General features: G+C 46.5%; 1 protein-coding gene across 1 annotated transcript; it reads left to right on the top strand.

Moving 5' to 3' along the window:
• The first annotated feature begins 17,884 nt into the window (after nucleotides 1-17,884).
• Nucleotides 17,885-20,039, top strand: LOC123154958 (L-type lectin-domain containing receptor kinase IX.1-like). The gene has a single exon (XM_044573551.1). The coding sequence runs from the start codon at nucleotides 17,895-17,897 to the stop codon at nucleotides 19,959-19,961; it is 2,067 nt and encodes a 688-aa protein (XP_044429486.1). The 5' UTR covers nucleotides 17,885-17,894; the 3' UTR covers nucleotides 19,962-20,039.
• The last annotated feature ends 3,213 nt before the right edge of the window (nucleotides 20,040-23,252 follow it).

Raw genomic sequence — 23,252 nt, 5'->3', positions numbered from 1 at the left:
AAAATATCACACACATGCATAAACATATTTCCATTTTGTAAAAGCATGAAATATTAATCACACCTCTATCTCGAGATCGAGCACACGGTGGAGATGATGATGTAGGGAGGTCAAAAGTGCACAAAGCTCTTCTTGACAAAGAAAGATCTAGTTAGGGGGCAAATAGGTCACTTAACTAAATGCTACATGTACCTAGCTAGCTAATTTGGGAGGAGACAACTTCAACTAGTGGAGGGGGGAGGAAAAAGAGAAAGGAGATGAATTAATGGAGGTGGTGTAGTTATAACTAGGAGTAATGAAGAGAGAGAAAGGTAGGTAGAAGAGGGAGAGTAATGGGGGGAGAAGTATTGAGGAAGAAGAAGAGTGAGAGAGGGAGGATGTGGGAGGTAGGGGAAAGGGAGGAGAGGAGATGGGGAGGGGGAGGTGGAAAAGGTGGTGGGTGCTGCGTCTTAGCAGTAGCGCGGGAGAGAAAGCGCGCTGCTGCTAAGAGCATAGCAACAGCGCGCTTTCCTGTCACGCGCTACTGCTAAACGGGCCAACCCTGTGCACAATTTCAAAATTAGCAGTAGCGGGGTGACAAAAAAGCGCGCTGGTACTATGGCATTAGCACCAGCGGGCTCCCTGGCGCCGCGCTACTGGTAAACTTATGTCGTTGTGTACTGTCGGTGGATTTTTGTAGCAGCGCGGTTTAAGCGTCACGCGCTACTGCTAAGTTTGCACCAGTAGCGAGCTTTCCGTAGCCGCGCTGCTACTACTTAGCAGCAACACCTGTTTTTATGCCGCGCCGCTGCTAAGATTCTGTGTATAAGGTTTTCCCTAGTAGTGGGATATTAACAAATTCTCACCTGCCACGTAACCGCGGGCACGGCTCTCAAAAGTTTATACCCTGCAGGGGTGTCCCAACTTAGCCCATCACAAGCTCTCACGGTCAATGAAGGATATTCGTCCTTCTCTCGGAAAGACCCGATCAGTCTCGGAATTCTGGTTATAAGACATTTCGACAATGGTAAAACAAGACCAGCAAAGTCGCCCGGATGTGCCGACAAATCCCGATAGGAACTGCACATATCTCGTTCTTAGGGCACACCGGATGAACAGTATGTACAGCTAAAACCAACCTTCATGTTTTCCCGAGGTGGCACTGCAAGTGGCTCTGTTTTGGACCAAAACTCAGAGGAGCACTGCCCCCCCCCCCCTGGGGGGGGGGGGTTAAAACAAAGATGACCCTCGGGCTCCAGAAACCCAAGGGAAAAAGGCTTAGGTTGTTAGGCAAATGTAAAACCAAGGTTGGACCTTACTGGAGGAGTTTTATTCAAAGTGAACTGTCAAGGGGTTCCCATAACACCCAACCGCGTAAGGAACACAAAATCAAGGAACATAACACTGGTATGACGGAAACTAGGGCGGCAAGAGTGGAACAAAACACCAGGCATAAGGCCGAGCCTTCCACCCTTTACCAAGTATATAGATGCATTAATTAAATAAGAGATATTGTGATATCCCAACATATCCATGTTCCAACATGGAACAAACTTCAGCTTCACCTGCAACTAACAACGCTATAAGAGGGGCTGAGCAAAGCGGTAACTTAGCCAAACAACGATTTGCTAGGAAGGTGGGTTAGAGGCTTGACATGACAATATGGGAGGCATGATATAGCAAGTGGTAGGTAGCGTGACATAGTGGTAGAACGAACAATTAGCAAGCAAAGATAGAAGTGATTTCGAGGGTATGGTCATCTTGCCTGAGATCCCGCAAGGAAGAAGAACGAGTCCATGAAGAAGACAAATGGACGTAGTCGAACGGATCCTCACAAACGCGACGTTACCGGAACTAACAAGAAGAGGCAACACCGGAAAGAAAGCAAACAACTAGGATAATTTTGATTTGAATATGTGCCGTTGTAGTGTTGCTACGATGATCTATGTTTATGGGCACTTTTATTTGTTGAACATGATCTATGTTTGCTATGATGCACTATGAGACCATGCTTTTGCTACGTTGATGTTGAATTTGACATATTGTTCATTATGTGTGTGATGGTCTGCAAAAACTAGGATAATTTTGATTTGAATATGTGCCGCTGTAGTGTTGCTGTTGGTTGCTATTGTGTTGTTATGGCCTATTTTTTACATCATCTATTGGAGCGGCTGTCGTGCGGCTGCCTTATTTTACATCATTTGCTGAAGTTCGACATCTTTGGTGATATATATTCTACTCCAACCATTTTTTGGTGATGTAAGTAAAATACGTCATACCATCTTGGAAGTGCTCTTAGCCGATAGTGGGCGGCACACATGATCCAGCTTACTCATCTTTGTTTTTCTTGAGGCAATCCAGCTTACTCATCTATAGCGCGTTACTTCTTTTGCCCCCTTTGAGTTGATATTGTGCGTTACTAGTCTCACTCGCCTACACACTCCACATGGACCGGTCCCAAGTCCCAACAATGGCCAGTCCTGCTCATGACGTGATAGTCAACAATGGCCAATCCTTTATGCCGCCTGTAGGTGGCAAATAGTTGGGGCGACGCCCACAACGCGACATCATGGGTTAGCCCAGTTCCCGTCTTCGCGTCCGTTTGTTTCTTTTGGTAATAGTTTTTCTTTTAGTGCCCCTCAAAAGAAAGTTTTTCTTTTAGTTTTTATCTTCCTTTTTCTAATTTCAGGTTTTTTTATTTCACTCTTCTTTCATTCTCTTATTTATGTTTTCCTGAGTTTTTCCTTCTGTTTTTTACTTCTTTCTTTTTTGTATTATATGAAAAAGCACATCGTGTTTTAGATAAATGTTCATCGTGTAAGAAATATTTTACCGTCTATTATATAAAACTTCATCGTGCATTATAAAAATATTCATGTTATATTAGGAAAATGTTCAGTGTGTATATAAAAATTGATCAACGTATTTTCACAGAAAAATCACTGTATTTAGAATATGGTCACTGCATATTACAAAAGATTCATCTTGCATTAGAAAAGATTCATCTTATATTAAGAACATGTTCAATGTTAATTACAAAAATATTCAATATGTATTTTAAAAAAATCAGCGTATAATAAAAGTCCACTGTTTTAATATTTCAGTTAATAATCTATTAAAATATTTCTTGAAAGAAAACTGACCAAAAACCCTTCGCCACAGTGAACCGGATAGTACAGTGTTGTGGCGCCCCAGTTGGGCTGCGCCCTGTGCTAAGGCTCAACAATTTGATGCTCGCAGGCGTCCTATCAGAGCTCTAGTCAACATCGGGCCGATAGTCTCACCTTAACACATGTAGTTCTTAAAATTCTATCTGTTTCTTTTTTGTTTTTCACGTTTTATTTATTTATTATTTTGTCTATTCATTTAGGTAAAATATAACATACATTTTAGAAAAGTTCATCATGTGTTAAAAATATTTACTGTATTTTTTACTATGTATTTAAAATATGTTCAACATATTTATAAAATATTCACCATGTATTTAAGAAATGTTATAAATGTATATCTGAAATGTTCAAAGTGTGATTAAAGGATGTTCAACATATATTTAATTTTATTAATGTGTATTTGTAAAATGCTTACTACATATTTAAAATATGTTCAACATATTTATACAATACTCGTCAGGTATTTAAAAAATGTTACACATGTATTTTTAAAATGTTCAATGTGTGGTTAAAAAGATGTTCACCATATATTTTTAAAAATGTTTATTTTGTGTTTAAAAAATGTCAAATATATATTGGTAAAATTTCATCATTATTGACAAAATGTTCAAGCTGAAAAAAAATCCCAAACCTGTATTTTCAATTTTTGTCAGTGTGCATTTAAACAAGAAACACACATTTACTGTATATTTAGAATGTTCATAAAGTATTAGTAATTTTTTTTGTATAAAAAGAACCGGTCATTCTCTATTTTAAAGAAGTGCATCATCTATTTAAAATAGGGATATAAATCTTCCTGTATATTTTTCTAAAGAATCACATATCTATGAAATACACAATGCCTTTTTTTGAAATACAAGATGAATATTTTTTTAATAAATGATTAACATTTAGAATCTCAGTAAACAGTTCATAAATACACGGCGGACAATTTTCAATACATGATGAGCGATTTTCAAACAAGCTTGACTGCTTTATTAATACACGATGAATACTATTGGATCAACCTTCTATAAATACATGAAGAACAACGTTTAGATACACTTTGACTATTTTTTAAATACAACTCATTTTTTCTTCAAAATGTGACAAGAGCCCTTTTTAAATACACAATAATCATTGTTGGAAATCATTCTGGACATTTTTGTTAAAAATGATGAACAAAAAGTAAGAAATGGAAAAAAGAAACAAAGAGTAAATAGAAATTGAAAGTAAAATAAAAAGGAAAGAAAAGAGAATAGAATCATTAGGGCCCTGGGAGCGTAGTGGATCCCGGCCCTTGCCGGTGGGCTTGGGAGTCGTTTCTGTTATCCCTTGCATATCATAGTTCATCACGAAGTTCTACTAACTTGGTGATGGTGACTAGAGAATTCTGTCAATCACTATTTTATCTGGAAGATTAACTCTCACTTGATTCAAGCAATTGTAGTACCCAGACAATCTGAGCACATGCTCACTGCTTGAGCTATTCTCCTCCATCTTTTAGCTATAGAACTTGTTGGAGACTTCATATCTCTCAACTCGGGTATTTGCTTGAAATATTAACTTCAACTCCTGGAACATCTCATATGGTCCATGACGTTCAAAACGTTTTTGAAGTCCCGATTCTAAGCTGTTAAGCATGGTGCACTAAACTATCAAGTAGTTATCATATTGAGCTAGCCAAACGTTCAGAATGTCTGCATCTGCTCCTGCAATAGGTCAGTCACCTAGCGGTGCATCAAGGACATAATTCTTCTGTGCAACAATGAGGATAATCCGCAGATCATGGATCCAACCCGCATCATTGCTACTAACATCTTTCAACTTAGTTTTCTCTAGGAACATATCAAAAATAAAACAGGGGAGCTAAACGCGAGCTATTGATCTACATCATAGATATGCTAATACTACCAGGACTAAGTTCATGATAAATTAAAGTTCAATTAATCATATTGCTTAAGAACTCCCACTTAGAAAGACATCCATCTAATCTTCTAAGTGATCACGTGATCCAAATCAACTAAACCATAACCGATCATCACGTGAAATGGAGTAGCTTTCAATGGTGAACATCAATATGTTGATCATATCTACTATATGATTCATGCTCGACCTTTCGGTCTCAGTGTTCCGAGGCCATATCTGCATATGCTAGGCTCGTCAAGTTTAACCTGAGTATTCTGCGTGTGCAAAAACTGGCTTGCACCCGTTGTAGATGGACGTAGAGCTTATCACACCCGATCATCACGTGGTGTCTGGGCACGACGAACTTTGGCAACGGTGCATACTCAGGGAGAACACTTTTATCTTGAAATTTAGTGAGAGATCATCTTATAATGCTACCGTCAATCAAAGCAAGATAAGATGCATAAAAGATAAACATCACATGCAATCAATATACGTGATATGATATGGCCATCATCATCTTGTGCTTGTGATCTCCATCTCCGAAGCACCGTCATGATCACCATCGTCACCGGCGCGACACATTGATCTCCATCGTAGCATCGTTGTTGTCTCGCCATTCTTATGCTTCCCCGACTATCGCTATCGCTTAGTGATAAAGTAAAGCATTACAGCGCAATTGCATTGCATACAATAAAGCGACAACCATATGGCTCCTGTCAGTTGCCAATAACTCGGTTACAAAATATGATCATCTCATACAATAAAATTTAGCATCATGTCTTGACCATATCACATCACAACATGCCCTGCAAAAACAAGTTAGACGTCCTCTACTTTGTTGTTGCAAGTTTTACGTGGCTGCTACGGGCTGAGCAAGAACCGTTCTTACCTACGCATCAAAACCACAATGATAGTTTGTCAAGTTGGTGTTGTTTTAACCTTCGCAAGGACCGGGCGTAGCCACACTTGGTTCAACTAAAGTTGGAGAAACTGACACCCGTCATTCACCTGTGTGCAAAGCACGTCGGTAGAACCAGTCTCGCGTAAGCGTACGCGTAATGTCGGTCCGGGCTACTTCATCCAACAATACCGCCGAACCAAAGTATGACATGCTGGTAAGTAGTATGACTTATATCGCCCACAACTCACTTGTGTTCTACTCGTGCACAACATCAACGCATAAAACCTAGGCTCGGATGCCACTGTTGGGGAACGTAGTAATTTCAAAAAAATTCCTACGCACACGCAAGATCATGGTGATGCATAGCAACGAGAGGGGAGAGTGTTGTCTATGTACCCTCATAGACCGTTCGCGGAAGCGTTATATCAACGCGGTTGATGTAGTCGTACGTCTTCATGTCCAACCGATCCAAGTACCGAAAGCACGGCACCTCCGAGTTCTGCACACGTTCGGCTCGGTGACGTCCTCGCCTTCTCTATCCAGCAAGAGGGTGAAGTAGTAGATGAGTTCCGGCAGCACGACGGCGTGGTGACGATGTTGGTGAAGAACAATCTCCGCAGGGCTTCGCCTAAGCACTACGAAAACTATGACGGAGGATAAACTAGAGGGGACGGGGTTGCCGGCACACGGCTTGGTGTTTCTTGATGTATCTTTGGTGCTAGCCCTACCCCTCTATTTATATGTTGAGCCCTGGGGTTGAAACTTGGAGTAAAAGCCTCCTCAAAGTCGGTTTCACCCGAAAGGCAAGAGTCCTTCTCGGACTCCAGGGCTAGACGCCAGGGTTCCCGGCGTCTACCCCCTAGACGCCAGGGTTCCTGGCGTCTAGCCTCTGGTCTCCGCAAAACTTCCTTTTGCACATTCCAAAAGCCTCGTGGGTTTTCCCCTTTGGCCCAGATAAAGTGTTCTCGTGCCCAAACATTTCAGGAAACATCCGGAACCCCTTCTGGAGATCAAACACTACTATCCCATATATCAAAATTTTGTCTCTAGACCATTCCGGAGTTCCTCGTCATGTCCGTGATCTCATCCCGGACTCCAAACAACATTCGATCATCAACATACATAACTCATATAGTACTATATCGTCAACGAACGTTAAGCGTGCGGACCCTACGGGTTCGAGAACTATGTAGACATGACCGAGACACCTCTCTGGTCAATAACCAATAGCGGGACCTGGATGCCCATATTGGCTCCTACATATTCTACGAAGATCTTTATCGGTCAGACCGCATAATAACATACGTTGTTCCCTTTGTCATCGATATGTTACTTGCCCGAGATTCGTTCGTCGGTATCTCAATACCTAGTTCAATCTCATTACCGACAAGTCTCTTTACTAGTTCCGTAATACATGATCCCGCAACTAACTCATTAGTTGCAATGCTTGCAAGGCTTATAGTGATGTGCATTACCGAGTGCGCCCAGAGATACCTCTCCGACAATCGGAGTGACAAATCCTAATCTCGAAATACGCCAACCCAACAAGTACCTTTGGAGACACCTGTAGAGCACCTTTATAATCACCCAGTTATGTTGTGACGTTTGGTAGCACACAAAGTGTTCCTCTGGTAAACGGGAGTTGCATAATCTCATAGTCATAGGAACATGTATAAGTCATGAAGAAAGCAATAGCAACAAACTAAACGATCAAGTGCTAAGCTAACGGAATGGGTCAAGTCAATCACATCATTCTCCTAATGATGTGATCCCGTTAACCAAATGACAACTCATGTCTATGGTTAGGAAACATAACCATCTTTGATCAACGAGCTATTCAAGTAGAGGCATACTAGTGACACTCTGTTTGTCTATGTATTCACACATGTATTATGTTTCCGGTTAATACAATTCTAGCATGAATAATAAAAATTTATCATGATATAAGGAAATAAATAATAACTTTATTATTGCCTCTAGGGCATATTTCCTCCAGCGAGGTGTCAAGAAAGACGGAGGGCTGCTGACAGTAGACAGTCTCGGCGAGGTCGCCGTGGAGAAAGGCATTCTTGACGTCCATCTGTCGGATGGGCCAAGCATGTGCAGTGGCGATGCTGAGAACGACACAAATGGTGGCCGGTTTTACAATGGGACTGAATGTCTCCCCGTAGTCGACACCCGGCTGCTGAGTGGAAGCCACTAACTACCCACCGAGCTTTATACCGCGCCAAGGTACTGTCAGGATGAAGCTTATGACGGAATATCCATTTGCCGGTCACCACATTCACACCTGCAGGACAAGGAACCAAAGACCATGTATCATTCCGAATTAGCGCGTTATACTCGTCAAGCATCGCGGCATGCCAATTTGGGTCCTTGAGGGCCGCACGGTACGAAGAGGGGATGGGAGACAGAGCATCAGAGACATGCAGATCGAAGATGTCTTTGGGCATGGCATAACCGGTTTTCTCTCGGGTCCTCATCGGATGGGAATTGGCTGGAGGTGGGACTGGAATGGCGCGTGCAGGTAAATGCTGGGTGGGAGGAGACAACGGTAGACGCGGTCGCGTGGGGGTGGGGAATAACATGCGCCGTGAAGAACCCGAGGAAGATGCGCTGGTCTGTGGTGGCGTCCGATCAGGTTGGGAGGATCCCGAGGGATCGGGTGGAGATGGGAAGGTGCGCTGAGATCCCGAGGCGACCGGGGGGCTGGTGGCAGGTGCGCGATTGGTGGACGGGGTGGCGTGGCCCACAGCGGGTTCGAGGGCGCGCGTGGGCGGGGTGGTAGTGGAGGGGGTGGGGACAGCTGGCACGCGAGGAGTGGGGGGCGGTGGATGGGTTGGTGGCGTCTGGTACGAGGTATGAAGATCGAGAGGGATTCGGGTGGCAGCGGTGCGAGGCGGCAGATTTTCTGTGGCTACCAAATCGGGGGACGAGGAAAAAAGGGAAACAAGATTCATCAAATGTGACATGCCGAGAAATAATTACTTTGCGCGTGAAAAGATCAAAGCAGCGATAGCCTTTTTGCTCTCGGGGATATCCTAAGAAAACTCAGCGCACAGAGCGAGGGGAAAGTTTGTGGGCAGTGATGGCGGAGAGATTTGGAAAGCAAAGGCACCCAAACGTCCGGAGGTGATCATATGTAGGGTGTATGCCATATAGGAGAAAATGGGGTGTGAAGTGATGGACGGCACGTGACGGCCGGATGTTGAGAAGTGTAGTGGCCGTGTACAAGGCTTCGACCCAGAAGGGAGGAGGAAGAGAGGCCTGAAGAAGTAAGGTACGGACTACATCGTTAGTGGTGCGGATATGTCGTTCGGCCTTCCCGTTCTGTGGCGAGGTGTGAGGACAAGTGAGGCGGAACGCAACCCCATGAGCGAAGAAAAATCGCGAAGAGTGGTAGTGAGGAATTCCCCACCATTGTCACATTGAACACACCGAATAAGCACACCGAATTGGGTGTGAATAAAGTGAAAGAAACGAAGGAGGGTGTCACATGTGTTAGATTTTGCACGTAGGGGAAAGGTCCACGAGTAGTGAGTGTAATCGTCTATAATAACAGGGTAGTACTTATAACCAGAGTAGCTCATAACGGGGGAAGTCCATAAGTCACAATGGATCAAATGAAAGGGAGCACTAATATAAGTAGTTGATGTAGGAAAGGGAAGGCATGTGTGCTTGCTGAGCTGACACGCCGTACAGAAGTGCGATGGTCGAACATCATTATTACATGACGAAAAAAATCTAGAGAAAAACGAGAAAAAGTGGAAGAGCTAGGGTGGCCAAGCCACCGGTGCCAGAGATCATGCTTGGAGACGATGAAGGCGGTGTTTGTGGCACCATTATTGCCGTGGAAGGGGTACAAGTCGCCATCACTGTTGACCCTCAGAAGCACTTCCTTGGTTGGTAGGTCCTTCACGGAAAAGCCAAGGGGTCAAATTCAACAGAACACAAATTGTTGCGAGTAAACTTGCGAACGGAAATAAGATTCTTGACTATGTTAGGGGAAAGAAGGATGTGACGAAGATAGAAGGGTTTTGGTGAACGAGTGGCAGTACCGGTGGCAAGGACAGGGAGACGGGAGCCATTTCCAATGATTATATGACAAGTATAAGGTGCTAATAGAGGATGAAACGTGGACAAGGTACCTGGATCGCCGGTGACGTGAGAAGTCACGCCCGTGTCCATGATCCAGTCAAAGCCGGATGGGAAGGCAGCGCCGTAGCTGGGCGCGGCGTGAAACATGGCAGAGGCGTCCCAGCCCGGTGGTGGTGCAGCGTAGGACTCCTTGAGTAGCAGGGGCCGGAGCAGTGGAGTACATGAGCGGGTAAGCTTGCGTAGGCACCCCGGGGCGAGGCCCAAGGATCCCGCTGGAGTTCGGCGGGATCCAGGGGGGCGTGGCGGCGGGAAGTGCATGCCCATGGGGGCGAAGTAGCCCAGCCACGGCTGGCCGCCCGCACCACGGCCAAGGGAGGCATCGCCACGCCCACGTCCGCGGCCGTCGCGCTGGTGGCGGTTAGCACCAAGTTGGCCACCACGGCCACCGCTGCGTGCAGGGGTGCGGTCACCGCCGTGATCGCCGCCCCGATCTCCGCGGTCGCCACCACGCGCACCGCCGCGGTCACCGCCACGATCTGCGCCGCGCTCGTCGTTTTGCACGGCCAGGACCTGGGCGCCCTCAATGCGGGCGCGCTTGACCATGGAGAGCTCGGCGAGGACAAGACGAGACCGCGCCTGGCTAAAGGTGGGCAGCGGCACAGTGGACTGGATGATCGCCGCCTGCATGGCGAACTTCGGCCCCAGCCCATCGAGCATCTGCAGGGTCAGGGTGCGATCCGTAACCGGCTCACGGACGTCGGCGAGGGTGGCGGCGATACCCTGCAGTCGGCGGCAATAGTCATTGACGGTGAGGTAGCCGCGCACGCACGCAAGGAACTCCTGGTCGAGGTGCATCGCATGCTCGGCCTCGTTGGCGAGGAAGTACTCGTGGAGCCGTGTCCAGATGGTGAAGGCGGTGGATCCGGCGGGGGCGACGATGTCGAGGAGATCCCCCTCGATGGTGGTGAATAACCACAAGACGACGGTGGTGTCGTCGGCGTGCCACGCCGGGTCAGCCATGCGGCGCGCGGAGACGTCGCGGATGTGGTCCTCGGCGTGATGACGGGCCAGCATCAGATGGATGTAGTTGCGCCAACGGGTAAAGTTGGTACCGTTGAGAGCGAGCTTGAAGTTGAGGATGCCGGCGAGGCTGGCCGGAAGAGGTGGCGGAGGGACGGAGGAGGAAGCCAGAGGCCCAGAAGTGGGTGGAACTGCAGCGAGGGGGAGAGCACCGGGGCCTGAACTCTCATCTGTAGCGGGGGTGCGAGGGCGCGTGGCAGTGGAGTTGAAGGCGTCGACGGGGTTGCCGACGGCAAGGGCCGCAACGACGGCATCAGCAGCAGCGGCTTGATCCGCATCAGCCGTGCGCGTGGGGGTGGGGGGAGGGGGGAGGAGGGGAAGATATGGCTCTGATTACCAACAAGACAAGTGAATCACACGCTGTGTATTGCCTTTGTCTCAGTTACATATATAGGAGGAAGTCCCTACATGCAGGGCACTATCCAGGAGGTGGCGTTAGACTAGGAACGCCCCTATAGACTAGGCCTACTAGTTACAACAAACTCATCAGGATATACACTACAGAGATTACATAATGTGATATGACGTGGTAGTTCAACACAAAGAACAACAAAACAATCAATGATGGCAACATCAAGGTAATAGGATAGATGCTCCTTTCACAAAAAAAGAAGAAGGATAGATGCTCCAACAAGGACGCCTCTAGGAAGATAACGGCGCACAAGTGTCGTCGTTACTGAAGCCAACCACCGAGGCCAGATCATGGATTTTCACCATGGGAAGAAGTCTGAGTTAACTACATGCACGTATGTATAAATCTACTAGTGTTATATAGATCAGGCGTGACAGGGGTCTAAGCCTCATATGTTTACGAGTTAGGCATTTATTTCCATCATTACTATTACAATATATGTGTACTCATAGTTAAAAAATTAAGTTTTTGGTTTTTGAGCATTTTGCTTTTGCCACTCTAACTCTTGACATTTTACTATTACTACTCAAGCCTTGTCAAAAGTGAAAGGAGTGACAAAAACCAAAAGGTCAAAACAAAATTAATTTGCAAATTAAATGTTTGCAATGAATAATTAATTACATATACTCGAGGTCAATTGAACGATACTCAAATATATATTACACCAAACGAAATATATATATTGATCAAATATAGTAAGCACCCTATTCTGCGCCCTCAACTGCGGTTACAGTACTTTTAACAGACCAGCGTGCAATCCCATCCCAAACTTTGGCCCTTTTTTTTCTTTATTATCAGTCCGCACATTTGCGGCAATGCACACTTTTCAGCCAATGGAGGCCAACCGAACCTAAGCAATGTTGTTTTGTCTTTTTTGGAATAGACCCAGACAATTTTTTGGAGCTTCTACAAGCTTACGGCCGGTTTTGGTTTTCAATCATGATGTTGTTTTGCCTTGTGAAGCTCCATAGGTTTCGGAAAGTTTGTCTTCTATTCGTTTTCATTTTCTTTTCTTTTTTTCTGTTTTCATGAACTTTTTTCAAATGTGTGATTTTTTTTCCAAAATTCATCAATTTTTTTCAAACTCATAAATATTTTCAAATACACTAATGTTTTTCAAATGTGCATATTTTTTGAACTTGTGAAATTTTCAAGTTCATGAACTTTTTATAATTCTGCGAACTTTTTTTAAGTCCTGCATACTTTTTAAAATCTGTGAAGTTTTTTTTGAACTCGTGAAGTTTCTCAAGTTCGTGATTTTTTTGAACTCATGAATTTTTTTGACTTTGTGATATTTCTCCAAATTTCTGAACCTTTCCTAATTCACGAGTATTTTTCTATCCATGATTTTTTTGTCAAATTCATGAACTATTTTTTAAGACACAAACTTGTACATAAATGTTTGAATATACAAAAAAACCATCTATGAAAAGCACAATTTGTCTGGCCTTAACTTGTTCGTTATGTTTTTTTAGAAAAAAAATGTACATTACGTGCTGGCGATGCCGAGCGATCGAGAGAGTTGCAGCGGAGGGAGCAACCTAGGCCGCGAACTTTTGGGCGCGTGAGCACAATCTTCCTCGGGTGCCCCAGATGGGCTGGCCCACCCGTGCGAGAAGCCGCGACCTATTATTTCTTGTTTTACCCCTCAAAAAAATAAATATTATATCTTGTTTTTTACGTTCTCTTCTCGTTTTCTGCTTTAATTTTGTACTTTTATTTATACTTTTAAATATTATATATTACAAAAAAACACTCTTCAAAAACATATTGGAAAAATTTCGAACAAGTATTTAAAAATGTTGAGCGAGTATTAAAAATGTTGAATGAGTATTTAAAAATGTTGAATAAGTATTAAAAATATTGAAAAAATATTTAAAAAATGTTTAATAATAATCAAAAAAATGTGAAACAAGTACGTGAAGTATGTTGAATAAATGTAAAATATATTGAACGAGTATTTGAATTTTTTTGAACAAGTAGTTGGAAATGTTGAATCAGTATTGAAATGTTGAAAAAGTATTTAAAAAATGTAGAATAAGCATTCGGACAATGTTGAACGTGTATAAAAAAATGTTTTTGACATATACGGAAATGTAGAGTGAAAACGAAAACAAACATAAGGAAAAACAAAAGAAAAACAAAAAATAGAGAAGACAGAAAGGAAAACCAAAGTAATAAAGAAAACGAAAAAAGAAAAAGAAAGAAAAAAATGAAAAGAGAGAAAAAACAAAACAAAAAAAACCTGAAAAACAGAAAAGAAACAATGGAAATGGCTCGTTTCGATTTAAGAAGGTCCGACCTACTATTTAGTCACGAACGGGGGTCTAGCGCAGTGGCTAGCTCACGGTCAACTAGGCCTTTCTCTTCATATTTCTTTAAGTGTCCGTTATTGTGCTGGCTGTGACTGTAGCTTCGACATGCGAGATCCGTCCGGTCTCGCTTAATGCGAGAAATAGACGATGTGTCTTTCCTAAGACTTGCGAAAAGAGATCGGGGGAGGGTATATGGGCCAACCGATATGACTATAGTGTAAACACTTCGTACCGCTAAGTCACTATGGCGTATCAAGGCGTTTACTGAAATCACTAGTTAAGCAACATTCTATGCAAACATCAATCCCACCTCTCCAGGTAAAGTGCGACACTTATCGCAACCTATAAGTTTTTCCTTCTTTTGCAGATTCATCTATTCAATATGTTTTATCTCTTAAACAGTGCATTCAAATCTTAAATTGTTTTCACCGTTGGAATCCTCCTATCGAAATCTTCAAAACTATATCCCATGCTGATAGGTTTCAATGAACTATTTTCACAAAAAAAACCAGAAAAAAAACCCGAACCAGGAGCACGTTTTTCCCTTTTCGAGAGGCACGACCATGACCCTCGCGAAAACAAATCCGTGCCTCCATGAGAAATAAATCCATGCCTCCCATGGTCGAAAAAAATGTGTTTTTTTCCTTTTTGTGAGAGGCACACATTAAACCCGTGCCGCCATGAGAAGTAAATCCGTGCCTCTTACAGAAGAAAAAACAACAAAAACATCCACGAGAAGTAAATCCGTACCTCTCGTGAAAGAAAAAAATAAAACCCATTTTTTGCGTTGGGGTCCAAAACCTAAGAAAAGCTGGAGGAAAATTGAAAACCCACAAAAAAAACTTCTATAAGCAAAAAACGTGTGTAAAAAAATAAAATCCGAAAGAAGCGCCCATAGCGCAACACATGGCAGCGGCTGAGAGCCCGCCATTTCGCGCGCTCTCAACCCACCCTAGTGACCAATGGGGAGGCTTCAGAAGGAGCGCTTTTTGATTAGTTGCTCTCGGGGTTTGCGCTTCAGGCACCTGTAGTATACATTTCGCAAATAGCCGCACACATCACCTCCATGATGGGTCGACACATCACCCCTTTTTTCTTTCTGTTTTTTAAACTACAAAAAAGGTGATACGGCGGGGTGTCGAACCAGCAACCTCCACATCAGGCTATGTTGCAGTAACCACCAGGCCATCTTGCAGAACTAGATAATGAACATCTTTTCCATTTTTCTTTTTCTATTTTCTCCTTTTCCCCCTTTTTTCTTCCTCCGGGTTTGATGATTTTTTTTCAAATTCGTAAACTTTTTCTACAAACCGATGAACTTTTTTTCAAATTAGGTGATTTTCTTAAAAATTAGATGAACTTTTTTCAAATACATAGACTTTTCTTGAAATTCCATGAACTTTTATTTCAGTTTTGATGACCTTTTTCATATCAGATTAACTTTTTCCAAATTTGATGATTTTATTGTAAAAATTTAGGAACATTTTGCCAACTGTTATGATTTTTTTTCAAAATTGATGATTTTTTAGTCAAAATCCACAAACAGTTTTTCAAATGCTATGAACTTGTTTTCAAAATTGATGATTTTTTTTCAAATATCAACGAATTTTTTAAATTTTGTGAACTATTCTTCAAAAATGATGAACTTATTTCAAAATCAATGAAAATTTTGAAATTCATGATTTTTTCCGAATAATTCAAAGAAAAATAAGTGATATAGTAGATAGTTCTGTGCAATAAATAGCCCGGCAAATTATTATTATGTAATTGGCACCTGTTACATATCACAAAATGCAAGTAGATCCGGTGGTTAGCGGAACTCATACGTGAATGGAACTGCGTGAGTTTGAAACCGGGAGTGTGCTACTTTTTTGCGGTTTTTCCATGCCATGTGTTCAGGCACCTGAAGCGCCCAATAGGAGCGTCCGCGTATCAACACCGAAAAGGAAATGCCGTTTTCCTATTTGTCGCATGTTGTGACAATTTTCTTTAGGGGGAAGCACGTTGTGACAAATTGTCTGACCAATTGCCTTTAGGGAAGCACATTGTGACAAATTGTCTGACCAATTTTATTTAGGGAAGCACTCTTTTTAAACATTTGAACAAATTTCAAATTATGTTCATGTTTTCAAAAAATGTTCACAAATGTACTCATTTAAAAAACATGTGTTCTATTTTTTTTCATGCTTTTGGAAAAACATTTTAAGATTTTGAAAAAACTGTTTGCAAATTCAAAAATGTTTCATGTTTTAAAAATTGTTCGTGTTTCCGAAAAATTGTTCAAGAATTTTAGTGTTTTTCGTGTTTCAAATAGTATATTTTAACAAATAAGAATGTTAGGAAATAAAATATAAACATGATCGCTACAGTAACTTTTCGGTCATTACAGTACTTTTTCTTGATCACTACCAAATTTTATTTCTTGACCACCACACTTCGCACAGTATTGGGCCAGCGACACATAGGAGGTCCCTTGGAAATGACCTGACCATTGGTGATACATATTATTTGCGGTCCGAAAGTCCTATCCTAATCCCGAGCTAAAATGCAATCTGATGAATGGTAAAATCCAAAAAATAGTAAAAAAATCACAATTATTTTATGGTAACCTTTGACAAATGTTTTGTATGCTTAACAAACTTTAGCACAAAATGACATTGATGGAAGTCATGAAAATAAAATCAGCACTCCAAAATATTTTCAAAACTACCATTTTTGAAATATCATTTTTGTTTTTTTGCCACGACTTTCACGAATGTCATTTCGTACTGAAATTTTGCAAGCATAAAAATATTTTTTATTAGTTTACGATTCTTTTAGAATTTTTTTTTAATTTTACTGTCCATCAGGAAGCATTTGAGCTCAGGAGCAGATACTTGACGTCCTTTGGGTTCGAGCTATGCTCCAGCCGAACAATCCGCGAAAACACCAGCTCGAGCAACCCGCCTCTATGCCACAACCTTTTACGTTGATAACGACACACCACCACCGGCGGGTCGAACAATCCGAACCCCCTCCAGCCGACGAACCAAGCAACCGCCTCATGGTTCAATGGGGAGAATATTATACGAAAATCAACATTTTAAAAAAACTTTGTGGAAACCATGTTTGAAAGTACCGAAAAATCTGAAAAAATGTAGTACGTTAAGAGGATAATGTTCTATTGTCATGCAAAATTTCAAGTATACAGGATGCGAGCTATGAAGAAGACAAAATTCAGCAATAAATAGTGATATCAATGTACTACACTATTCAATGCTGATTTTATCTCTTTCATAGCCAACATCCCGTAACATGTTTGAACTTAGAATTTTGCATGACAATAAAACATCACCCTCTTAACATCCCATATTTTTTTGAAACTTCAAAACATCATTTTTCTCGTGGTTTTTATCGATTTTCATTGAATGTTGGTTTCCCTACAATATTTTTCCTGGTTCGCCATGTCAGCGCGCAAAGTATGAGCTAGTCTCAACTCTCGACTCGGCGAACTGCGTGCTCCGGATCGCCGCAGAGCAGGCGGCAAGAACGACCCCCGGCGCGAATGCAGTACGGCGCTCCACAAGAAGCGGTCTGACCGGTGTCGCCTTCTCGGCTCCACCGCCACACGAGGTCAGAAACTCCGGCGAGGTGGCCTCCCTGGCCACGCTAACCCCTCCTTGACTCCACAACGGCCGAGAATCCAGTGAAGTCATTTTCGCCGGAAGCTGTACACAACCGGTTTGTGTGGACGACCGTTAAGCTCCGGATGCCGGCGACTCCGTCATGTGGAGCCATTATTTGGAGAGCTCAGTCGGAGGAGCCGTACGTGTGCCGCATCTTGAATAGAAAATTTCAACAACAACGACACCATTGGCTCCATCTGCTTCGTCGTGGAGACCAATTCCGTGACGTTCATAGGTCCAAGCTACGGAGAAGAGAACCCTGGCCACACCCCACTTTGGTCGTCCGGTCGCCGGTTTGAAATGTGGACGAGCCATACAATTTCATCCCCACTTTCATATAATGCTCAAGGTTCCTCCTTCCCAAGCACTGTTTGTACCCAAGCGATGGGCTCCCGCCGTCGTCCGACCACCACCCTAGTCCTGGTGCTGCTGCTACACCTCTACTACGCGCCGCGCTCGGCCTCCTCGCTCAGCTTCAGCCTCAACTTCTCCGACGCCGGCGCCGGCTCATGGATCGACTTGGACGGCGACGCATCCATCAGCCCGCCAAGGCTCGAGCTGACCAAGAACCTCCTGAGCAGCGTCGGTCGGGCGTCGTACGCGTACAAGGTGCCCCTGTGGAACGGCGACACCGGCGAGATGGCTAGCTTCACCACCAACTTCTCCTTCCAGATCACTCCGGTGAAGGAAAGCTCCGGCGAAGGGATGGCCTTCTTCCTCGGCCACTTCCCGTCGGAGATCCCGCCCCAGAGCGGCGGTGGCGGCCTCGGCCTCCTCCCGGCCTTCACCAATGGGACGGGGACCACCCGGATGGTGGCCGTCGAGTTCGACACTCTCGGCAACTCCTACTATGGCGGCATCAGCAAGAACCATGTCGGCATCGACGTCAACTCCATGGTTTCCACGGAGTCCACCCCCATCACGACCACGCAGAACCTCACGTCGTCCTATGTCATGAGGGCAACTGTCACGTACCACAACGTGTCCAAGATGCTGGCCGTTGATCTCCACATCGACGATGCCCTGTTCCAGGTCAATGCGACCGTCGATCTGAGCAAACAGCTACCGGAGGAGGTCGCCGTTGGCTTCTCGGCGGCCACCGGCAACGCCTCCGAGCTGCACCGGATACTCTCATGGTCATTCAGTTCCACTCTACCTCCTCTTCCGACCAGGAACAACCACAAAAAGTTAGTAGTGATCCTGTCATCCGTACTAGTCCCATTGCTTTCTTTGGTGGTATGTGTGGCCGTGTTGCTATGGCGGCGACACAAGAAAATGAAGGCAAATGAGGACAGGCAAGAACGGTACGCCGACAGAGCTGACCTCGAGAGAGGTGTGGCTGCCGGCGGCCCCAGGCGGTACACCTACCACGAGCTGGTTGCCGCAACGAGACACTTCGCGGAGGAGGAGAAGCTCGGGCGAGGCGGCTTCGGGAGCGTTTACCGGGGTCACCTCACGCTTACACCCGCAGCCGCCGACCGCCGTGCGGTGGCGGTAAAGATGTTGTCGGCCGAGTCGTCGGCGCAGGGGAGAAAGGAGTTCGAGGCTGAGGTGAGGATCATCAGCAGATTGAAGCATCGTAACCTTGTGCAGCTGCTGGGTTGGTGCGACAGCCACAAGGGTCTCCTGCTCGTCTATGAGCTCGTGGCGGAGGGCAGCCTAGACAGGCATCTCTACAGCAAGGAAAAATGTCTCACATGGCCACAGAGGTACAAGATCATCCTTGGCTTGGGATCCGCGTTGCACTACCTCCACAGAGAGTGGGAGCAGTGCGTCGTGCATGGCGACATCAAGCCTAGCAACATTATGCTCGACTCATCGATGAGCACCAAGCTCGGGGACTTCGGGTTGGCCCGGCTCGTCGACCACGACACGGGGTTGATGCAGACCACCAAGGCCGTGCTCGGCACAGTCGGGTACATCGATCCTGAGTTCGTCAACACGCGTCGGCCATGCACCGAGTCCGACGTGTACAGCTTCGGTGTCGTCCTCCTGGAGATCGTCTCCGGCCGGCGTCCGGTGATGGAGACCGCTGGGAAATCCTTCACGTTGGTCAGGTGGGTGTGGAGCCTATATGGCAAGAACGCGATCCTCGACGCGGCGGATGAGCGGCTGAGGGGCGACGAGGCCAACGAGGGGTGGATGGTCCGCGTGCTCATCGTCGGGCTCTGGTGTGCACACCCGGATCGGAGCGAGCGTCCGTCTATTGCCCAGACCATGCACGTCCTGCAGTCTGTCGAGGCGAGGCTGCCGGCGCTCCCGCAGCACATGTACAGGACCGTGCCGGACCCCATGTCGTCCTCCGGCCCGGATGAGGCTTTCTCCATTGACAGCTCCACCTCCAGCTCCGGTTGTGTTCGCTCTTCTTCGGTCAACACCGGCGCCACCAAACTTTCTTCCGACTTGTCCTCGACTGCGTTGCTACAGCAATCCAAGGATCTAACTAATTGATTAATCTAGATTTGTAAGGCTTAATTAATTTTCTTGTAGCATCCAACATGCATTGACAGCACTAACATGTAAATCTGAGAGCACCCCACCGCCTTATCTAACAATTCATTTTGTGCTTCGCAATCCGTGCGTAAACATTTCTCTTTTTTCCCCTCCCAAATCACAGAACATTTGGACAAATTTTGCGGCAAAGTAGTGGCCTTCCTCCCCACAATTGACGGCTCCATGACGCAGGGCGTTGTAAGCAGTGTGTCTGGCAATGGCATACTCAGCTTACTTATTTCGTTTTCAGTTTTTAAACCAATTGAAGGTAAGCCGAATACCCGATATATAACACTCGACTTATACTTTTGACTGATTCTTTTCTTTTCTCCATTTTGTAATACAAAATTTATTTTTAATTTTTTGTTGTAATATCTTTCTTTCCCCTCTCTTCTCACTCACTCCCTCCCGCCAAAATTTCCGGCCATTTCTATCCCCTCCATTTCCCACCCTCTCTCTTCATCGCCACTTTGCCACTTCAAAATCGAATTGTGTATTCTATTTCTACCCTTCACACCATCCTAGGGCAATGTTCTGAACCTCTCCAAACTTCACGAAATATGGAAATCTAGCATCTCCAGCCAGCTTCACGCTTCGCCCGGCGAGCAGAAAGCGTTCGAAGCTCCTCCTCCTCTACCGTCTCCAACCATGAGCTCCTCCTCCTCTACCGTCTCCAACCCGTTCGCCGGTCCCGACGTCACCCTCGTCCGCGATCTCAACATCCATGAGCGCGTCCCGGTCAAGCTTGACCACACCACCGCCTCCTACTCCGCGTGGAAGCGATATTTTTCGCTCGTGTTCCGTGAGTACCTCCTTCACGGCCACGTAGACGGCACCGTGGACTCCGCGCTCATGATCCACGACGAGGAGTGGATGATCCTCGACGCCACCATCATCCGCTGGTTCTACCTCACCATCTCCAGCGACATCTTCCACACCGTGGTGAACGACGAGGACGACGCCCACGCAGTCTGGACCAAGCTCAACGGCCTCTTCACCGACAATCGGCTGCAGCGCAAGGTCCTCCTCTATGGTGAGTTTTACGGGTGCCAGCAACTTGACTCGTCCATCGATGATTTTTGCATGCGCCTCAAGAAGCTCGCCGATGAGCTCCGTGATCTGGGGGAGAAGATTGGCGACGAGCTCCTCATCAGCACCCTCTCCGGCGGCCTCAATGAGGACTTCGGGAACGCCGCCTCCAACCTCACCCTCATCCCGGAGCCCACCTTTGGCAAGGTGGTCGCGTACCTCAAGCTGGAGGAACGCCGGATGCGGGCGGCCCGGACGCGCGCCACCCACACGGCCCTTGTTGCCGGCACCCGCGGGGGTTCGGCCCCGCCGCAGCCTCGCCAGACGCCGCCCCCGCAGGCGACGACCGCCTTCCCGCCGGGCTTCCCGCCCGCCCCACCAGCCCCCTTCCCGCCGCCGCAGCCGGCGGCCAATGGAGGCATCCGTCGCGGCGGCCGCCGGGGTGGCCGCAAGCAGGGAGGCGGGGGTGGCGGTGGCGGTGCTCAGGGAGGAGCGCCACGCCAGCAGCAGCCGGCCCCTCAGCCGGCGGCCCCGTGGTACGCCGGTCAGAACCCGTGGACCGGCGTCGTCCACGCCTATTCCATGCCGGTTCCACGGGCTCCGACTCCGGGTCTTCTCGGCACTCGGCCTCCGTCCCACCAGGCGTATTACGCCGCGCCGCAGCCCTATGCGGCGCCCTACGGACAGCAGCCGCCGCCAGGCGGGCCGCCGCCGCTGCCCCTGACGTCTGCGCCGTCACTCCCACCGGCGCCGTGGGACCCGGCTCTCCTGGCGGCTCTCCACACCGCCCCCTCCCCGTCCAGCTACACCGGCGGAGGCGATTGGTACATGGACAGTGGCGCCACCGCTCATATGGCGGCGTACCCCGGTAACCTCCATACTGCTCACCCTGTCCACACTTCCAACCGCATCACCGTCGGTGACGGTTCTTCTCTTCCTATCACCCATATTGGACATACATATTTTCCGTCTAACTCCACTCCTATATCCATGTCTAATATTCTTGTCTCTCCTGATCTTATTAAAAATCTTGTTTCCGTTCGTTCTCTTACACGTGAAAATCCGGTGACCGTTGAATTTGACGAATGTGGTTTTTCTGTTAAGGACGCTCGCACGCGGATGGTGCTCCACCGATGTGACAGCCCCGATGAGCTCTACCCGGTTCACTCCGCCGCCTCCACTACTTCCGCCGCCCCTGTCGCTCTCGCCACCGGAGTGGATCTCTGGCACGCTCGCTTGGGTCATCCTAATCATGCCACCTTTCGCCACATACTTCGGAGTTTTTCTTTCACGTGTAATAAGAACGAGGATCACTCGTGTCATGCATGCCGCCTTGGCAAACATGCTCGTCTTCCGTTTAGGGCTTCTTCCTTTGTTGCATCGTACCCGTTTGAGTTGATTCATAGTGATGTTTGGACATCTCCTGTTGCAAGTAACACGGGCTTTCTTTATTATCTTGTTATCCTTGATGATTTTTCGCATTATGTGTGGACCTTCCCGTTGCGCCGCAAGTCGGATATTATCTCCACTCTTGTCGGTTTCTACTCTTATGTCCGCACGCAGTTTGGCCGGCCCATTCTTGCGTTGCAGACAGACAACGGGAAGGAGTTTGACAACACCGCTGTCCGCGATCTTCTCACCACACATGGCACGATTTTTCGTCTCACTTGTCCGTACACTTCGCAGCAGAACGGTCGTGCTGAGCGCATCCTTCGCACTCTTAATGACTGCGTTCGGACTCTTCTCTTTCATGCCAATGTGCCCCCGCGCTTTTGGCCTGACGCTCTCGCCACCGCTTCTCTTCTCATAAACATCCGTCCATGTCGTACTCGCGGGAACTTTACACCTCACCACCTTCTTTTCGGTGCACCCCCCTCTTATGAAGGGCTTCGCATCTTCGGCTGCCTGTGCTACCCTAGCATCGCTGCCACTGCGCCTCATAAGCTTGCACCCCGCTCCGTCGCCTGCATCTTTCTCGGCTATCCACCTAACACTAAGGGTTACCGCTGCTACGATCCAGTCTCTCACCGTGTTTTCACCTCCCGACACGTTTACTTTGATGAGATGGTCTTCCCGTTTCAGCAGCAGGCACCTCTCGTCGTCTCGTCACCGCCGGCCACCGGCGGCTCATCGACGACCTCGTCAGGTGGACAAGCACGCCTGGTTCGTGGACCGCCTCCGGGCTTTGGCGGTCCCCGGGCCCTACTGCCGGCGCCCTCC

The sequence above is a fragment of the Triticum aestivum genome, chromosome 7A (assembly GCF_018294505.1).
Source record: "Triticum aestivum cultivar Chinese Spring chromosome 7A, IWGSC CS RefSeq v2.1, whole genome shotgun sequence".
NCBI classification, from domain to species: Eukaryota; Viridiplantae; Streptophyta; class Magnoliopsida; order Poales; family Poaceae; genus Triticum; species Triticum aestivum.
The sequence above is the reverse complement of the archived record's forward strand: the minus strand, read 5'-3'. Positions and strand labels throughout refer to the sequence as shown.